Genomic DNA, 18,468 nt, shown 5'->3' on the forward strand with positions numbered 1-18,468 from the left:
CAAAGTAGGTTTAGATGAAATCGCGAGAAGATCTCAAGTTCCTCACTGCTAGAACTGTGAGGCAGCGGAATAAGCTGCCCAAGGAGGTTATGGGATCTCCTTCACTGGAGGCTTTCAAAAGGCAGCTGGATAAGCATTGCATGGAGATGATTTAGGAGTAGCAGTCCTGTTGATCCTCCAGGTCCTTTCCCCGAACGGAGCACTGTGGGATGCTGGGGAGTAAAAGATCCTCTGCATGTAACTCTACAAATGTTGCATGTAGAGCTACAAAGCAGAGTGCTACATAAAAGTTCTCATTTCAAAAAGGTTCATTTGTGTAGTATTTGCCCTGGCTCTTGTAACCCCGCAGGTAGGTGCACGCTTGGTCACCCATTTTCTTGTAGCGTGACAAGGGCACTGTGACAGGGTGCTTGGCACAGCATGGAGAGGCAGGCCTCAGAAGAGACAGGCCTGAGAACAGAGGCAAGTAAGCCCATAGAGGCGTAGAGCCTAAGGCTGGAGGGCCCAGAGGGCAGCACGTGGGACCAGAGTAGGGGCGCACCAATAAAGATTTTTTTGGCCACTACCAATAGCCGATTATTAACCAGCCATATTGGCCGATACTGATCTGATTGCCGATATGCAGCCCAGAGGCTTGGAGAGCAGCGTCTGGCTGGTCAGTCTCTTGGGGGGGAAGGGGTGTGGTGGGGGCAGATCGATGCCCTCACAGTAAGGGAAGGAGTGGGGCGGGGGCAGGCATTGCCCAGCCGGGGCGAGGCAAGGTGCAGGATGGAGCCGCGGCTAGTCCAGGGGACACAAGAGGGGCTCCTGCTGCTGCGCACACTCCCAAGGGAGGCATGGGGTGCACATGCCCCCTAGATCTGTGTGCAAGGTAAGGGCAGGCTGCTCACTACGGGCACTCAGGGCCAAGGGCTGCACTCACCTCTTCCCAGCGGGTGGGTTGGGCAGGGGCTATGCTCAGGGAGGGTGGGGAGGGTGGCAGCAGCGCTGGGAGGGGGGACTGCAGCCACCCCAAAATTCATGATAGCCCTACTCCCACTGTCTGCCCTGAGCACAGCCTGGGCCCAGCCCCCCGATGGGAAGAGGCCGGTACAGCTCTTGGCCCGGAACCCACAGCAAGCAGCCTGCCTTCACCTTGAGCACAGATCAGGGGGGCACATGTCCTCCATGCCTTCCCAGGGTTGTGCACAGCAGCAGCAGCCACCCCACCACGGCCCTAGGATGAGCTGTGGCTCCATCCTGTGCCCCGGCCCTGCAGAGCCTGCCCCTGCCCCAGTCCTACTCCCCCCGTCACCACAGAGGCCTCTCTCTCTATCTCTATTGATGGAAGCCAATCGTCTTGGTGCGCGGTCACCAGTGGGGTCCCTCTAGGCTCTGTCCTAGGGCCTATACTGTTTAACATCTTTATCAGCGATGTGGACATTGGTGTCAGAAGCGGACTGGCCAAGTTTGCTGACAACACCAAACTCTGGAGTAAAGCATCCACAACTGAGGACAGGAGGGCGATCCAGGCAGATCTTGACAGGCTCATGAAATGGGCAGATGAGAACATGATGGTGTTCGACGCCGAAAAATGCAAGGTTCTCCACCTTGGCAGGAGAAACCTGCAGCATGCTTATAGGCTTGGCAGTGCTATGCTGGTTAGCACTACCGATGAAAGGGACTTGGGGGTCACGATTGACCACAAGATGAACATAAGCCTTCAATGTGATGCTGTGGCTAGTAAAGTGAGCAAAATGCTGGCTTGCATCCATAGATGCTTCTCAAGCAAATCCTGCGACATCATTCTCCCGTTGTACTCGGCCTTGTTGAGGCTGCAGCTAGAGTACTGCGTCCAGTTTTGGGCTCCACAATTCAAAAAGGATGTGGAGAAGCTTGAGAGTCCAGAGAAGAGCCATGCGCATGATCAGATGTCAGGAAAACAGACCTTATGATGAGAAGCTGAGAGCCATGGGACTCTTCAGCCTAGAAAAGCGCAGGCTCAGGGGTGATCTGGTGGCTGCCTGTAAGTTTATCGGGTGCTCATCAGGATCTGGGGGAACATCTGTTCACCAGACCGTCCCAAAGGATGACAAGATCAAACGGTCACAAACTCCGCCGCAACTGATTCAGGCTGGACATAAGGAAGAACTTCTTTACTGTCTGAGCCCCAAGGTTTGGAATAGACTGCTGCCAGAGGCAGTTCAAGCACCCACTTTGAATGTCTTCAAGACACATTTGGATGCTTATCTTGCTGGGATCCTATGATCCCTGCTGACTTCCTGCCCCAGGGGGCTGGATCCTCTGGGGTCCCTTCCAGCCCAAATGTCTATGAAATCTGCCCCCCCACTCCCTCCCCCCCAGACTTACCAGCTGGATGCTGCTCTCTAAGCTGCTGGGCTGCACTCCTGGCCATGTGCATGCTGTGGCTGCTCGCATTCATCAGCAACATTATCAGCCACATCAGCCAAAAAAACCTGATTGATGACCATGTCAATTTTCCTTTTATCAGTGCTGATACAATATGGACCAATGTACTGGTACACCTCTAGTCCAGAGGACTCAAGTCCAGAGAGAGGGCAGGGTGTCAACACAGTTAAAGAGCCCAGAGGTCTGATGCCCAGGAGGGGGAAGCATCAGCAGGGCCAGGGAGCCAAAGGGTTCAACTAGTCTAGAAGCAGGGCCAGGGTCTGGGGAAACCAAAGATAAGGGAATGCAGCTGGTGACTGAGCGGGCCAAGGAGTGTGTAGCCCAGGTGGGGCGAAGACTGGAACTGGAAGCCCGTAGCCCAGGAAGGGCATATGTTAGCATGTCAGCTGCAAGGCATGGGAATGGGTACTGGAGAAGATGAAACCCACATAATTGGCCCTTAAGGCAATGACCATGGACACCTGTGGTCACAGGAGTGAGACCAGGCTTGGGAAACCCTGGGGCAGCCTCCCTTTTCTCCAAGATAACAACATCAAGGCCTGGTGGGCAAGTGAAGGAGAGACTGCGAGGGGAGTCAAAATTTGGCAAAGGCTGAGAAGTCACCAGGGGGCATTGTGACCACCCCTAGGACTAGCACTTGTTACATTATATGTTTAGCACTTTGTATGACTGTAATTGCACAGCCTAAGAAATACATTGACAGGTTTAAGCTCCACCCCAGAAAAAAAATAAAACACAAGACCTTCCTTTAAAAATTTCAAAGAACCAGTTAGACAAAATGTCCAGAGAGCTGGACACAGAGGAAAAACCTCCAGATAAAATTATTCAGTAAGGAAGGGAGCCAGTTCCCAGAGGCAGGGAAAACAGGACCTAACAAGAGACAAGACAAACAAGACAAGGAACTGAAACAATCAATTATAGGGCAATCAACTGAATAAAATAAAGTGAAGTATGAAACTCACTCAAGGTCATTTCCAAGCAACACAGTCATATTGCTTTGTGTGCCATGTCACGTAGCGATTGCAATTTGCATTTAAATACAGCAAGGCTAGGTAATAATGCAACAGCTTATCCAACATCAATATTTATTGTTTCTAATAATTTGGATAGTTTCTCATATCATATCACTAACTCCCAAGGAGAAAACAAGGAGAACCATGGCTCCATGAAACAACTAAGTATTGGCTTAGTTCTTACCTTTGAGTTTCTAACAACAACTGGATGTTTCAACCCTGCAATAGTTAGAAAAAATGGGTTATCAGAGCAAAAAAGAGAAAGAGAAAACTGATAGTAGAGGCATCTTAACAGGTCTGGAGGCCAACTGGAACAATACGAAGCTGTGGAAAAAGCATAATTCTGATGGGATTATATTTATGAATTCTAAAGTTTGCTGTTTCTTTCATATATTATTTTACCAATTTCCACATTTTGTAGTCCATATGGTAGGCCAAATCTGCTCTCTTGGAAGAAGTGAAGAGCACTAATGTTCAGCTGGCCAGTACCCTGAGAAAACAACCTGCTTTATCTAAAATCTAGTCTTATTTCACTACATTTTTGTTCTATGTCGACTTGACAATCACCATGTTTCTGCTTAAACTAGACATGCGTGGGAAAAAAAATTGGGCTTGCTCAATTTGATGAAGCATCTCAACTGTCATCACTTTGGCTTTGGGATAGACGCTAATAAAGAATTAAAAAAACTGTGCAACAGAAAAGCAATTACAGCCCTTTTTCTTTAGGGACTTTCAGTTTGCCTCAAGACCAAGTATCCCATAAAATATTGCAAGATGACAAGGAAGCAAGGGGAGGAATGTCTTACCTTCTGTACTTTCTGGAGGACTTTCTTTAGCCATTTCCATGTTGGTTACTTCAAAATCAGTCAACACTGTCCCACCTGCTTTCTGAAAATCTTCAGCATATGACAGGGCCACATGTCTATAATTCACAATGCCTGTGTATGGGGAATCAAGGGCCATCAGACCCTGAAATGGTATTGGATGAGTTACAGAAAACCAAAGTGACAGTTGTGTGTCTAATTAGGATATGCTTCGCTACATAGCTGTCAATGATAAAGTAGACTTTATGATTCTGGCTTCAAACTGAACTACAGAAGCCTCGTCACACACCGTGCAGTACAACATACATACATACAGCCACACTGGGTGCTTTGCATGAAGCACTGTAGTTACTAATGCTTCATGTCACTGAATGTTAACTATGTCACCTCTGCCATGTCTCACCACTCCCTGAATTACGTATCCGAGATCGCAGCCTGGACTTTTCTGAAACAGAAAATAACTTGCACCTGCTATGCGGGTTGCCATGTAGGACCCGGAAGGAATTTTTCCCCATCCTGTTCCTACTGTTGCTTGGGGTTTTTTCTTTCCCTAGAAGCACTGGGTGTTGGTTGCAGCCAAGGCTGGGGACTTTCACTGGGGTGTGCTGATACTCCTGCTGGGACTTAAACCCTGAGGGTCCAGGCTAGAGGGTCTTACTCCTCCACTCAAGGTTAGATTGATTACCATGTTTAGGATCAAGAAGGAATTCTACCCCATGGTCAGATAAACATGAACTATGGGGGTTCACTTTCTTCTGTAGTGAGGGGCATGGGCCTCCACCTTGGATCGCTTGAGTGCATTCAACAAACTATTTCCTCTCCATGGAGTGGCAGAACATTGACAGGGCCCTTGTTCTCCTGCTTTACCTGTAGCAAGTTAAAGGGTATTTTAGACCAGTGGGGACCAATCTTTTTGGCAGGTGTGCCACAAATTAGTTTGGCACCCTCCCCAAGTGCCATTCCAATTCCCCTGCCTGATCTGCAGCTCTGCTTTCTGCTTCCTACCCTATCTGCTGCTGTGTGCCTGTCCTGTCCTCAACCTGCTGTGTGCCGTACACACAGGCTGCCTGTGCCACTTGTGGCACCCATGCTGCACGTTGGTCACCCACTTTAGATGCTTTGGGTATTAAACCTGGTAGTTGTATGTGAGGGTTATTCACAAAGTTTTTAAGAGCAGGTTAGACACACCACTGTCTAAGATAGTTTGGACAGGGATGATCCTGCCTGGAGCAGGGGGTTATATCAAATGACTGCCTGAGGTCCCTTCTAGCTGTACTTTTCTATGAAGATATGCGCCAGGGGGTCCAAATCTACCATTTTTAGCTGGAATTCACATGCCACTCACTAGCATGTTACTGTTTGCATCTAAGAATCTCAGGTTTTTGTAGAACCAAATTTGTATCAATTCATATCAATAAGGAACACATCTGCACTTCAGCTCTCTTGTAATATGGATCTCAGACATGGTCAGAAACATCTAAACCCTGTACTCATAATGCACTTCATGATGCCCTATCCTTTCAGTCCGTACAATGTTTGTACGTGCTTAATACGGTGCTTTGCACTCTTTACAACTAGCTTGCTATATAAGGTCTCTTCTGCTTATGACGCTGGGGTTCAACTCTATGAGGATGAGTTAATCATTTATAGGTCTTGTGACCCATTTGAACTTGGTCATTTCCAGAAATAACGAGTGACTTGATTTTAAAATATGTAAAGATTATTTATTTGGCAATAGGCCCCAAATGTCAAAGAGGTCAAAAAGAATCCCTTTCAGTGAAGGTCTGTCTCTTTGTGGCTACAGTAATGTCTAAGCAACTGCCCTTGCACACCACTGCAATAGCCGCAAACATTCAGATGAAACAATGGATGGAAACATTAGTATTAGCAAGAAAAGACATGGAACTCAGGGATGGGAGAGGAAGTTCAGAGAGAAGCCCCTTCTTCCACTCCACTCAAGTCTATCTATCCTATTGCCCATCATAATAGTATTTAAGCATCTCCCAGATAACCAATATCTAGTACCCTCACAGATTCCATGAAGTCTCTGGCACTTTTCCTTTTTTGAGATAAAGATGCTACTTGGGGCTGAAGCTGATGCTAGGCAGACGTGAACATAACTGAGGAAGGCTCTGCAGTGTTTCCCAAAAACGTGGCTAACCTTTATATCACATCTCTATTTTTATTTAAGGGGCACCCATATGTGGGACTGGCTGTGCAGTAAACACTTCTGACCATTCATTCAATTCTACTGCCAATTTTCAAACCAGGAGCTTTCAAGAAATCTTCTGAAACTGTCACCCAGAAAACCTGCCTTGTGGTCTGTCTCATAGGAAGTTCATATCACCAAGAATACGAGGGAAAACAGAAACCAACAGTCTTCATTCCATTAAAAGGGAAGGAAAACAACTTACTCTGCAAAAGGGCTCCTTTGCTTGGATCTCTTTGGCACTTATCAGTCTCAGATCTCTGACATTATTCTGCAACCCTCTTTCATACAGTGCCTTGAGTCTTGGGATTTCTTCTTGTTCCACTGCTACAATTAGCTTCAGAAAGAATGTAAGAGTGCAAAGGTGAGTCCTACTGCAATACCTAATTTACTGAGCGTGGAAATACAATAGAAAAACTACTGTTTGGTGCACTAGTGAGTGCAAAGTTATATTAAACCCTTGCCAATGCTAACTAATTAAGGGATATGTGAACAACAGGTGCTACAAAATAATATAAGTGCTTCACTGTGGAAGATATTTGCAACCAGGACTGTGGTGCAAGAAATCAGAGTGAGAAAGAAGGGGAATAGTTTATATCCTATCAGGATACTTTTAAAAATAATGCTTGGTCTGACTCCAGCAACCAGGTAGCTTGAGATGTAAAAGAATGGGAAAGGGAAAAGAAAGATATGCAGTGGGCTGCCATCTCACTTCAATGTCTTATTGTTTAGGCCTGTGGGCAGACAATCTGAATTCCTTTAAAGAAAAAAAAAAAACAGGGCACAAACACCCCCCTCCACCCCCACAACACACACACACAGATATGTTCGGGTCAACTCATGGCTTCCACAAAAGTTTCTCCTTGGGAAATGACCATAACAATGTGCTTGGTACAGTTAAAAATGGACATATCACACGACTAAGCTTTTTTAAATAAAAAATGAAGCAGCTACTGTACCTTGCCACACTGCTTATAGGGAATTCCCTTTTGGTCACAGTACTCATAGCAGAGGGCAGCGCCCTGCACACATAACTTAGCTTTCAGAGATCCAGGAGTGTAGTAAATTCCACTGTGAATCACTCCACTGTTATGTCCACTCTGGTGGCAGGCTACACAAAGACAGAAGTTATGATATTAAAATACATGTTCTATGCAGATTAGATTCTTGCAGTATCTTAAAACTTCTAGCTGTCAGGAAGTTGATCCATTTAAGCTCTATCCTCTTCTATTCCCCAGCAGTAAGAGATCTTACAAAGGATCTACACACTCCCCAAGATTTCTCCCTTAGTTCAGGAGGGCTCCAACAATACTGACACCATGTCTACATCACAATAATCACAGTGCATCATGCACTGAATGGACAGAAAAGCAATTAAATATTTTCTCCAAGGAGATTTGCAGAAATCACATGCAAATCAATTTACTGCATATACATTAACAGCGGTTCTAAAATGAAATCCATCCTATAGCTCCTCCCTGTACCACAAAACCAGCGGGATCCTGAATGCCTTTCACAAAGCTGGCAGTCCTGCTTATCTTGTAGTGGACAATCATACACTTGTAAGTCAAGCCTGACTGTTAACTTCCTCTTACTAGGAAGTAAAACGGAGGGAAGACAGACAGGTGTTAAGAGTGAATGTATTTATCAAATGTAACTTTATTTAGTAGTAATAGTAGTTTATTTAGAGCCTTCACTAAAACAGTGAATAATAAATACATAAACAATAACAAGTATATATAATAATACATTTGATTATTATAATCATAAAAACTGAGAACTACACAGGACAAACCCCACAGCTACAGACAGCTTTTTTGCTCTTCTTCCCTGTGTTTCTAGAGTCCCTGGATAGGCGTGCATCGATTCTTCCAGTGGGCAACTACCCATGCATTTCAGCAGCCAGGATAAATGGTTGCTGTTCCCTTCCCTGCCACTCCAAGAAACGCTCACTTTTTTGTTAACTTCTTAAAAATCAACAATGTAATGTTAAAATTAAAATACCTTTATAATGATCAACTGTAAAATATAGAAGTTTTTGAAGGATCTGAGTTTTTTAGCAAAAAAAATCTCTTACCGGTGGACCCTAGGGAACTAGAAACAGTGTAATGAAGACAAGGGGAGCTTACTTAGCAGTCACTGATATGGTACCACATACACCATACCTAGCTCCTTCTCCTTTTCCAGCAGAGCAAAAGTGAGGGATGGATGTCGCAGAACAAGCTCTCTGGCAGATGCGAGCCCCACAAGTCCACCACCAACAACAGCCACGTTGAACGTGCTAGTTACAAGCAAAAAGATTGTGTCAGAAGAGGTTACTACGAATCGTCTCTACACAGGTTCAATGGCACCAGGCTCCACGCGAGTCTCCAGACCCCCTCGATACCCCCTCCATAGCCTTCAGCCCCCCTTGATAGTATCTACACCCCTGCAATAGTCTCTACACCCCACGCTAGACTCCAGGTCCCCCTCAGTAGCCTCCAGACGCCCTTGATAGTCTCTATAAACCCCTTGATAGTCTCTATATCCCCCCCTCAGTAGCCTTCAGACCCCCTCGATAATCTCTATAGCCCCCTCGATAGACTCCAGACCCCCTTGATGCTCTATAAACCCGATAGACTCGATAACCCCCTCAGTAGTAGACTTCAGACCCCCTCGATAGTCCCTATAACCCCCTTAGTAGCCTCCAGACCCCCTCGACAGTCTTGATAACCCCCTTGATAGCCTCCAGACCCCCTCGATAGATTCAATAACCCCCTCATTAGACTCCAGACCCCCCTGATAAACCCCTTGATAGCCTCTATAGCCCCTCAATAGACTCCAGACCCCCTCGACACTCTATAACCCCCCTCCACAGACTCTATAATATTCCCCTCGATAGCCTCCATCCCCCTCCACAGTCTCTGTAACCTCCTCAACAGCCTCCGGGGCCCGGTGGACAGTCGTTACACCCCCTCCACAGCCTCTATAACCCCTCGGTAGAGTCCAGACCCCCTTCATAGTCTCTACACAGGCTCAGCAGCCACCAGGCTCCACGCGACAGTCTCTCGATACCCGGTATGCCGCCTCCAGACCCCCCCATAGTCTCTACAACCCCCTCGGTGGTGGCTATGGCCGCTCAGTGGCGCCCAGCCCCCCCCCCCGCAGGCTGGACGGGGCCGGAGGCCGCTCCCGGGCCGGGCCGGGTCTCACCTGCGGCGGCGGCGCGGCGGGGGCAGCCCCGGGGGGCGCCAGGCGCGGGCCGCCCGCAGCAGCGGCCCCATGTCCGGCCCCGCCTGCCCCGCTTCACCCGCCCCCCGCCGCCGCCGCCTCCGGGCCTGCGCCGCCGCCGCCGCCTCCCCACAGGCCCGGCGCGTCTTGGTACGGCCTTGCAGCGCTGGGGCAGTGGGAGAGACCATCCCCCCTCGGGGGGGGAGAGGCTGTGGGGATGGGGGGCGCGCCGACAAAATGGCGGGGCGAGGCTGGTGAGGGGAGCGCGGGCCGGGGTCTCCTCTCCCGTCCTTCTCCGGACTCAGGGTGTTTAAGTGCTTGCGGGGCAGAGGGGGCGCGAAGAGGACGGTGCCGGTGCCGGTGCTCGGGCAGAGGCGGTGGCCAGCCCAGTGGATGGCGAGTGGGAGCCGGGCTCGTCGCACGTGTTTTCCAGCCAGTCCCCTGGGCGTTTGCTGGGCGATGGCCGTGTTCTTCCTTGACGGCCGCACACCGTCGCTCTCCCCCTGTTTCGGGGCGGATTCGCCTCGTTTTGGTCCTTTATCGGCCTGCCTTCTCGAGCCGGTCGCCGTCCGCGGGCGCGCTCTCGCCCGTACGAGGCTCCTCGTGCCAGGCAGCAATACCAAATGGAGCGTCTTCGGGCAATGCAGAACTCAAGAAAATTGGTCGAATTAAAAGCAACAGGCAAAACGTCTGTTTGTATAAGGGGGGTCTGCCACGTGGGTGCGGAGCGAGGGGGTTGGCGGAGCCGGTCTGAAGCCAGGACGCTGCGCAGTGAGGGTTGGTTTGAAGCGAGGCAGGGCGGCACCGTAGAGAAGAACCGGCTCGGAGGCAAGGCCGACTTGGATGCAGCATCCGATGGACAGGTTGCGGCCTAGGAAAGCTCGTGCTTCTTCATGCTCGGCGGTCAACTCCCAAGGGCGTCGCGTGGCCGATCAAAAGAAATGCCGGGAAACGCTTCCTTGTGTGTCGCGGCGCGTGGTATGTGAGAGCCGTGGTTCGCGCTGATCTCTGCGGTACCGCGCTCAGGAAAGCACGGTGGACCCCTCGACGGTTGCTCTTCCTTTTCTTCTTAGAAACAGCAGCCCTTTGACCCTGTGCTTTCTGTCGCTAAGGTGCTGTTTTCTTGGATATCGGCAGCGCATTGCCTGATCTGGCTCTTGAAATACAAAAGTTCACGGTAACCAGGTTAAGAAAAGGTTAGATTCTCCGCCTCTCGGGCTGTCCTTTCAGCAGGCATTAAGCCGCTTCTTACCCACGCGCCTGTGTTAAAGAAATCTGATTTTTTTAAGGATTTTTATCGCTTAAAACTGCTGCTGTTACGCTCAGGATAGCGCCAGAAGAAAGGATGGTTATATTAATTTAGCTCTACTTTTTGCTGTCTGTTAGTCGCTCCTGGTACACGGGTATTTGATCTGAAACGTCGCACAACCGGAAGCCTAGTGCCCCGTTAAGGGCCTTGGCTTAATGCAAGTTGAGTGGAAAGCATCATCTGAATTCTCTATGCCGTCACATCTCTCGATGGCCTGTACTTCTCAGACCTCTCATCCAAGCACGGCCCTCTTTAGCTGTGAAGCCTGAATGGATCACGAGAGCTGTTGGTATGGTTACGAATATCAATTATTCAGTATTTACTTACATTTGGATGCTACGAGTTTTAAAAACAAAAATGACTTTGCATTCCAACCTGAAGATTTCCCCCTGCTATTTTGTTCTTCGAACTTGAGCATTGTCCAGCTGTCACTGTCCAGCTGCTATTTGGACGTGTCTGAGGACAGGCAGACATCTGTCACCTCCAAAATGGTAGCAATGCCTCCTGTTTAAGTGATGCAGAGCGCTGTATCATGTTGAGGAATAATAAAGCAAAGCACCTGTAATGCTTTGTATGTATGTGGCCAGTTGCAAGAAAACCGAGGCGCTGAATTGACATGTCGGTAAATCTCTTTCAGAAGCACCACGATGCTGCTGGGAAAGCTCGTACAGCCAGCTCGCAGCCTGAAGAAACTGTCATCCCCGGGCACGTGCAGACACTTCTGGGGATGGCTGAATGCAGTCTTTAACAAGTAAGGAAAAAAGAGGCAGACGTATTTAATAGTTCACGTGTCAACAGATCGGGTGCATGTCCCCGTGCATTGCATTGGAAAGCACTTACTGTGTAAGCACAGTAGCCAGTCACGAATCCCAGGAAGACAGGAGAGAGCTTTTCTTCCAAATTCTGCATTGTCAGATCCTCTTTCGTTTTCTAGTAACAAAATCACTAGCTTACAGAGAAAAGTATGTGCTTAATTCAGTATGCTGCATGGTCGTTTTATTTCTCTTGGTTGAGACTAGCTGCCAATTTTAAATTCTTTCTTCCAAAAATATCCCTCTTCCTGTGACTTTGATTCCACTAGCATTGAAGGTTTTAACTCTAGCCTCCTACATTTCTGGTGTGTATCTGGTAGCTCTAAAGTACTGTCTTTACTAGTGTAATTTGGTTACACTAGAGATTTTAATAAGGATTAGTGCTTCATCTGTTTAACTCTTTCTCGACAAAAAATCGGTGTCAGCCCCCTCATAGTTTGCACCGTGTCTGCTATTTTTTTCTGGAAAAGGATTATATGACATGTTTGCTTGTGAGAGCAGAGGATAGGACCTAATGGCCCAGGGAAGAGGTCCCTGTCTGTCATGATGTTTCTTGTCCAGCATTTACCAACCCCTCCAAAGCACCCTCACACAACAGATCCAACGATTTCAACCCACGTGTGTAATGCGTGTAATATCTGTTACAACTTATGATCGAATCAAAAAAGACTTGGGAGTAGTGGGGGAATCTCCCGCTGTTGTAAATCTGGATCTGTTTTCTCTCCTCCTGGCAGACTTCTCTGCCTGTTTATACTTTTCCAACACATACATTTTATTCTATTAAAGTAGTTTTGGGTTAGTGATGCTGGACAGTGTGAGCTCATTGGATGTGCTGGGTCGACAGAAAATTCAGAGCAGAGCCAGAATGGAAAGATTAGTTAGAAGGGGTCTGTGAATGACAAATCACACAGCTATATTTCTCTTCATAGTACTGCCAAAATTAATCTTGATTTGAAGCGAATATGAAGTAGCTCAGCTCACCAGGTTAAAAATAATGCAAACCACTTTTTTTCCTGTTCCTTGTACATAAAGAAAAAATGGTATTCAGTATTAGGATTGTTACGGTGATAAGTTGTTAAATGTTGCTATAAAAAGACCTTGATGTTTCTTCTTTATCGACAGGGTGGACTATGAACGTATACAGGCGGTGGGCCCAGATAGAGCAGCTTCTGAATGGCTCCTGCGGTGTGGGGCGCTGGTGCGTTTCCAAGGCTATGAAAAATGGCAGCGTGACTACAATGGTCTCCCAACAGGGCCATTAGGGAAATACAAGATACAAGCCATTGACGCCACCGAGTCCTGCATCATGTACAGAGGATTTGACTATTTGGGTAAACAAGTCATGGTTTGGCAAATTATGCATTGAGTTGTCACCTCAAAAAATGAACCACTTGTGGCTTTTTTTGTTTCAAAGATGCAGGGAAGGCTTGATTTATTTATTTTTTTAATCTATCCATGTTGTACGTAAAAAATTTCTGTTTGTGCCTCTAAATTTGCTGGGGTTTCTATCCAGAACACAAATGGCTTGCGAGCTTTCTCTGATTTTACTTGGATGCAAGATCACTAAAAAGTGGGACCAAAGATCTGTCAGTTAACATCTGTCTATCCATGAACTCTTAACACAAACCAGAGGTTTGAATGACTAAATCAAACTTCTTACGTTTGATATCTGAAGTCAGAATACTGCCAGTTCTCTAGTCAGCCCTGGGCTAATCTAGGGGAAAACAAACTGGATTTTAATATAAAAAAGCAGAATTTTTTAAAAAGCAGTAACCTTCCAGCCTTCCTTTACACAACTGAAAACAAAATGGGGCACAAGCTCAGTGTTTTCCCGTTGCAAGTTGTTTCAGACATCACTGGCTAATTCTGTTTCTTTGGTTTTCCATCATGCCGTGCATGCTATTTATCTGCTGTTTGCCTGCTTGCATAGCCAAGCCCTTTGAACCTTAGCAGTGCTTTTGCATCTGTGAAGCCAACAAACAGTTGGTTGCAGGCAGTGGTAGTTTCATTCACGGTGCCTTGTGGGTCCTCCGCTTATAGACACTTATTGCCACGTGTTTGCAGGAGCATTGCAGTTACCAAGCCTGCAAATGACAATTGCAAGCTCACTGGCACTGTACACTCTGGGCCTTGCATTGTGAAACAGAAGCTGCCTTTTTGTCTCTTTCAGATGGTCTTGAACATGTTGAAGAAATTAAGCTGTGCAAATGTATATATATCCAGGATGAGTGTCTGCAGAGACTGAGTCAGACTGTGAATTTACAGAAAAGTCTCCTGAGGCTGGAGATCATTTCCTGTGGGAATGTCACAGACAGAGGCATCATAGCCCTCCAGAAGCTAAGGTACGCAAGCGCCAAGCGAGTGTCTCAGAGGCCTGCTTTCTCAGCTGCTGCCATATACGCACACTTAAGTTGTGTTAGGTAACTGAAGTGTACTATGCTGACATGCTTTCACTCATCAGTCTTTGACACAAGACAAAAACAGTATGTTGTGTTGCTTTTAAAGCAGTGGTGTCAAATATAGTCTTATGATCCAGCCTGTGGCTCAGCATGTGATGCTGGTCAGTCTGGGGTGCGTGCTGAGACAACATCCGTGCTGCACCAGCCTGAGCAGCCCGGACACTGGCCCAGCAGCTTGTGGGCCAGATGAGTTTGACACCTACTGCTTTAAGGAAACAGTTCTCATAGTCTCAGTTAACACACATACTAGGAAGCCCATCAACCCTAGCTCAGTTTAGTATGTAGGCCTTAAAGGAAGTAAGAGCTATAGTTCGCTTATTCTTCCAATACCGGTTCCATTCAAAGCTATCTTTGAAACCACTAACTGTTTTTACTGCTAAGCAGTCTAACCCTGGGTCTGATTTGTGAGCACAGTTAAGTATTTTGGGGTTTTTTTAATCCATCACCTTTTGTCTTGCATAGTGATTTTATTGATTTTTTTTTTTTTTTTTTTTTTTTTTTTTGTATCCACCCATAGGAACCTAGAATATTTATTCTTGAGTGACCTTCCTGCAATAAGACAGAGAGAAACTACAGTTCAAATCCTTAAGAAATCACTGCCGTCACTTGAGGTGAAACTCGATTTAGAATAAAATCAGCTTTGTGTAACTGAAGTATGTTATTTTGTATTTATCATGAATTGTATTGATTATGTTGCAGTTGCCACTGTATTTCATTTCCTGCTACAGCCAGCCTTCTCATTCTGGGCTCTGCAGCTATTTCAAAAACCTGACCAACTGCATAATTAAATTTCATTAAATTTAATTTATTCTGTCAGTTAAATACAACCGAGAAGACGTACGTGGAATTTTAAGTTCTGGAGTCACTGAATGAGCTAACTTGAAGAAAAATGAAAACATACCTGTCTCCTAAGGAGAATATAAATTTAAAATCTGTGCTCTCATGAACAAATTAGTTATTTTTAAATGTGCCACAGGCTTCTAGTTGAATACGGAAAATACATTTGTGCCATTGCTAAAGAATTAGACAGTACCAGAATGATTTTTGTCACCTCTTATTTACTACCCGAATGAGGGCCTTACTTAGTGGGTGTGGGGAAGAAAGCTTGCTGTTTATTTCTTCACATGTGGATAGATTGCAGGGGGTGTGCTGAACACAGTAGGTTTTTCTCTGCAAAACTTGATTTTCTGGAGTGTGTTCTTATGCTGACTGCTGCTTTAGATCACTGTGGGTTGAATGACGCCTTCTCCTTACCCTAGAACAAATTGTCTGCACACCAAATGACTTAATTAGTATCAAATACTTTGTATTGCTGCTAACTAAGAAGATGATCTATCTTTAGAAGGGTTGTTGTGTTTTTACTGTTCCTTTCTCGGCGTCGGTGTTAGGGGAGAGAAGGGCTATCCAGGAATCAACAGGACAAGGAAGGAAGGTTTTTGCTTGTATCCTGGCTGCATGCTGGTAAAGACCCCTGGGAGCCAAATTCCAAAAGGGTAAATCTAAAAACCTGTCGTGTCATGTGTCCCCTCCCCCCGGCTCCTCCTTACTCCACGCAGGTTTTGATTCTTCTCTTAAACTAGTACTCTCCAAACCTTTCCTGGGTTGTATCTTCATAGTTTCATAGTTGGTCGGGTCGGAAGGGACCTGAGCAGATCATCAAGTCCGACCCCCTGCCACGGCAGGAAAGAGTACTGGGGTCAAACAACCCCAGCAAGGTGTTCATTTAGCCTCCTCTTAAAGACCCCAGGGTAGGAGCTAACACCACTTCCCTTGGAAGTTGGTTCCAGGTCCTAGCCGCCCTGACAGTGAAGTAACGCCTCCTGATGTCTATCTGAATCTACCCTCTGCCAGCTTGTGATCGTTATTTCTAGTCACTCCTGGTAGTGCTCGGGGGAACAGGGACTCCCCCAATGCCTGCTGGTCCCCCCTGACTAGTTTGTAACAGGCCACTAGATCCCCCTCAGCCTTCTCTTGTAAGGCTGAACAGGTTCAGGTCCTGTAGCCTCTCCTCATAGGGTCTGCCCTGCTGACCTGATCATGCAGGTGGCCCTCCTCTGGTCCCTCTCAATGCTGTCCACATCCCTCCTGAACTGTGGCACCCAGAACTGGACACAGTTCTCCAGCTGTGGCCTGACCAGTGCTGTATAGAGGGGGAGGATCACCCATTTGGACCTGCTCGAGATGCATCTGTGGATGCATGACAAGGTGCGGTTGGCCTTCCTGACCGTGTCCCCACACTGTCGGCCCTTGTTCATTTGACATCAATAATGACTCCAAGATCCTTTTCTGCCTCTGCACTGACGAGAAGGGAGTTCCCCAGCCTGTAGGTCTGCTGCTGGTTCTTCCTCCCCAGGTGCAGCACCTTGCACTTGTCAGTGTTGAAACCCATCCTTTTCTCATCTGCCCACCCCTGTAACCTGTCTAGGTCTGACTGCAGCCTATTCCTCCCTTCCAGCGTGCCCACATCCCCCCGCATCTTACCGTGGTCAGCAAATTTGAACAGGGTGCTTTGTACCCCCTCGTCTAAGTCACTGATGAAGATGTTGAACAGTGCAGGTCCGAGGACCGAGTCCTGGGAGACCCCGCTGCCCACATCCCTCCAGGTTGAATAAGACCTGTCCATCACCACTCTCTGGGTGCGGCCCTCCAGCCAACTAGTGACTTACCTGACTCTGTAGGTGTCGATGCCACAGTCTCCTAGTTTTTTAATGAGAATGGGGTAAGACCGTGTCGAAGGCCTTCCTGAAGTCCAGAAATATGTCCACTGCTACCCCTGCATCCAAGGATTTGGTGACCTGGTCGTAGAAGCTCACCAGGCTGGTCTGACAGGACCTGCCTCGAATGAACCCATGCTGGTTGCCCCTGAGCATCACCTCCCCTGCTGGCCCCTCGCAGACATGCGCCAGGATAACTCTCTCAAAAAGCTTACCCAGGATCGAGGTAAGACTGACTGGCCTATAGTTCCTGGGTCCTCCTTCCTCCCTTTTTTGAAAATGGGAACCACGGTGGCCCTCTTCCAGTCCTCTGGCACCATGCCAGAGCACCACGAGTGCTTGTAAAGCTGTGCCAGGGGTCCCCCAATGACCTCTGCTAATTCCCTCAGCACTCTGGGGTGGAGATCGTCAGGACCAGCTGATTTGAACACGTCCAGTCCCTCCAGGAGTTCCCTGACTAGGTCCTCGCTGACCCTAGGCCTGGGTGCGCCTCCCCTGGGGCCTACGGGGGTCCCGGTGGGGGGGGGTGACCCAGTCCCTGCTCAGGAAAATGGAGGCAAAGAAATTGTTAAATAGGTTAGCTTTGCTATCTGGCGTGACGACCAGATTTCCTAACGTGAAAGTCCACAGTGACTTTCTCTCCTTTAAGTCAGTGTGTTGTGCCAGGGCTGTCCCACTGTACATGAAAGCAGAATGAAGAACAACTGTTTTTCCCATTTGAACATCTGAAAGCCTTTCCCTACAAAGGCTGGCTAATAAGTATTTTGGAGGCAGTGTGCCTGGCCCCAGGCACTGACCTGGTTTTAGTCAATAGATGTTCTGTTTGTCTGCTCCAGCTCACAGCTGACTTTCACCTCAGTCCAGTGACAGTGTCACTGGTTAAAAATCCTGCCATTCAGCTGAAAGAAACAGATGTTAGGGCCACAGGAGACCACTTAGTGGGGCAAAGAAGGTGGAAGGGGTGTCTTTGAGGACCTGTGGGGCAGGTAGGAAGAGCCAGTGTAATTTTATTAGGCAACAGCTAATAAGTATAGGCCCTTCCAGCTGCTGCCCACACCAAAACCACCAAAAGCTTGAGGCAGGTGGGAATGGCTCTGCTCTTTAGATGCATCCTTACCTGGGGTGGGGGGGATTTCATTAACTAACTAATACATTTAAAATGATTGGGGAAAACTAAAGATGCTGTTTATTATGAAGAGCAGCATACTAAAATAGAGCGCAGTAACTTTGTAAATGGAAATCCATCAGATTCTGCACGACACACGATGGAGGGCTGTACTCTGAACTGAGTGAAGGATGCCGGTGGGTCATTAAGGGACCCTAGCATCAGCCAGTTGGTTTCAACAGAACAAGTTTCTGACCTCTGCTAATTCCCTCAGCACTCTCGGGTGGAGATCGTCAGGACCTGGCCAACGATTTAAGCAGCATTTACACTGTAGGTTGTACAGTGTACCTGTAGGCTGCTGACATACTGAGACTGAGGGTGATCCTGCTGATGAACGCCACCTC

General features: G+C 47.6%; 2 protein-coding genes across 6 annotated transcripts in view; one reads left to right on the forward strand and one right to left on the reverse strand.

Annotated features, from left to right (window-relative positions):
• The window catches only part of L2HGDH (L-2-hydroxyglutarate dehydrogenase), a 23,963-nt gene extending 13,654 nt beyond the window's left edge, over nt 1-10,309 (reverse strand). The window contains exons 1-6 of the mRNA XM_019494086.2: nt 9,648-10,309; nt 8,621-8,736; nt 7,415-7,566; nt 6,661-6,792; nt 4,229-4,391; nt 3,607-3,641 (exon numbers count right to left, since the gene is read on the reverse strand). Coding sequence (XP_019349631.2) covers nt 3,607-3,641; nt 4,229-4,391; nt 6,661-6,792; nt 7,415-7,566; nt 8,621-8,736; nt 9,648-9,853 — 804 coding nt within the window. The 5' untranslated portion in view covers nt 9,854-10,309. The remainder of the gene's footprint in view (nt 1-3,606; nt 3,642-4,228; nt 4,392-6,660; nt 6,793-7,414; nt 7,567-8,620; nt 8,737-9,647) is intronic.
• DMAC2L (distal membrane arm assembly component 2 like) lies at nt 9,464-15,049 on the forward strand. 5 transcript variants are annotated; one of them, XM_059723386.1, is made up of 6 exons: nt 9,734-9,815; nt 10,778-11,263; nt 11,612-11,725; nt 12,909-13,117; nt 13,957-14,128; nt 14,763-15,049. In XM_059723386.1, the coding sequence occupies exons 3-6, from the start codon at nt 11,622-11,624 to the stop codon at nt 14,875-14,877; spliced, it is 600 nt and encodes a 199-aa protein (XP_059579369.1). In that variant the 5' UTR covers nt 9,734-9,815; nt 10,778-11,263; nt 11,612-11,621; the 3' UTR covers nt 14,878-15,049. The 5 variants fall into 5 exon arrangements, with proteins under 5 accessions (XP_019349632.1, XP_014450651.1, XP_059579369.1 ...); XM_014595160.3 differs by lacking the exon at nt 9,734-9,815 and having other exon boundaries at nt 10,309-10,861; nt 11,052-11,263; XM_019494087.2 differs by lacking the exons at nt 9,734-9,815; nt 10,778-11,263 and adding an exon at nt 9,464-9,512.
• Nucleotides 15,050-18,468: the final 3,419 nt, after the last annotated feature.

This window comes from Alligator mississippiensis, chromosome 2 (genome assembly GCF_030867095.1).
Source record: "Alligator mississippiensis isolate rAllMis1 chromosome 2, rAllMis1, whole genome shotgun sequence".
Lineage (NCBI taxonomy): Eukaryota > Metazoa > Chordata > Crocodylia > Alligatoridae > Alligator > Alligator mississippiensis.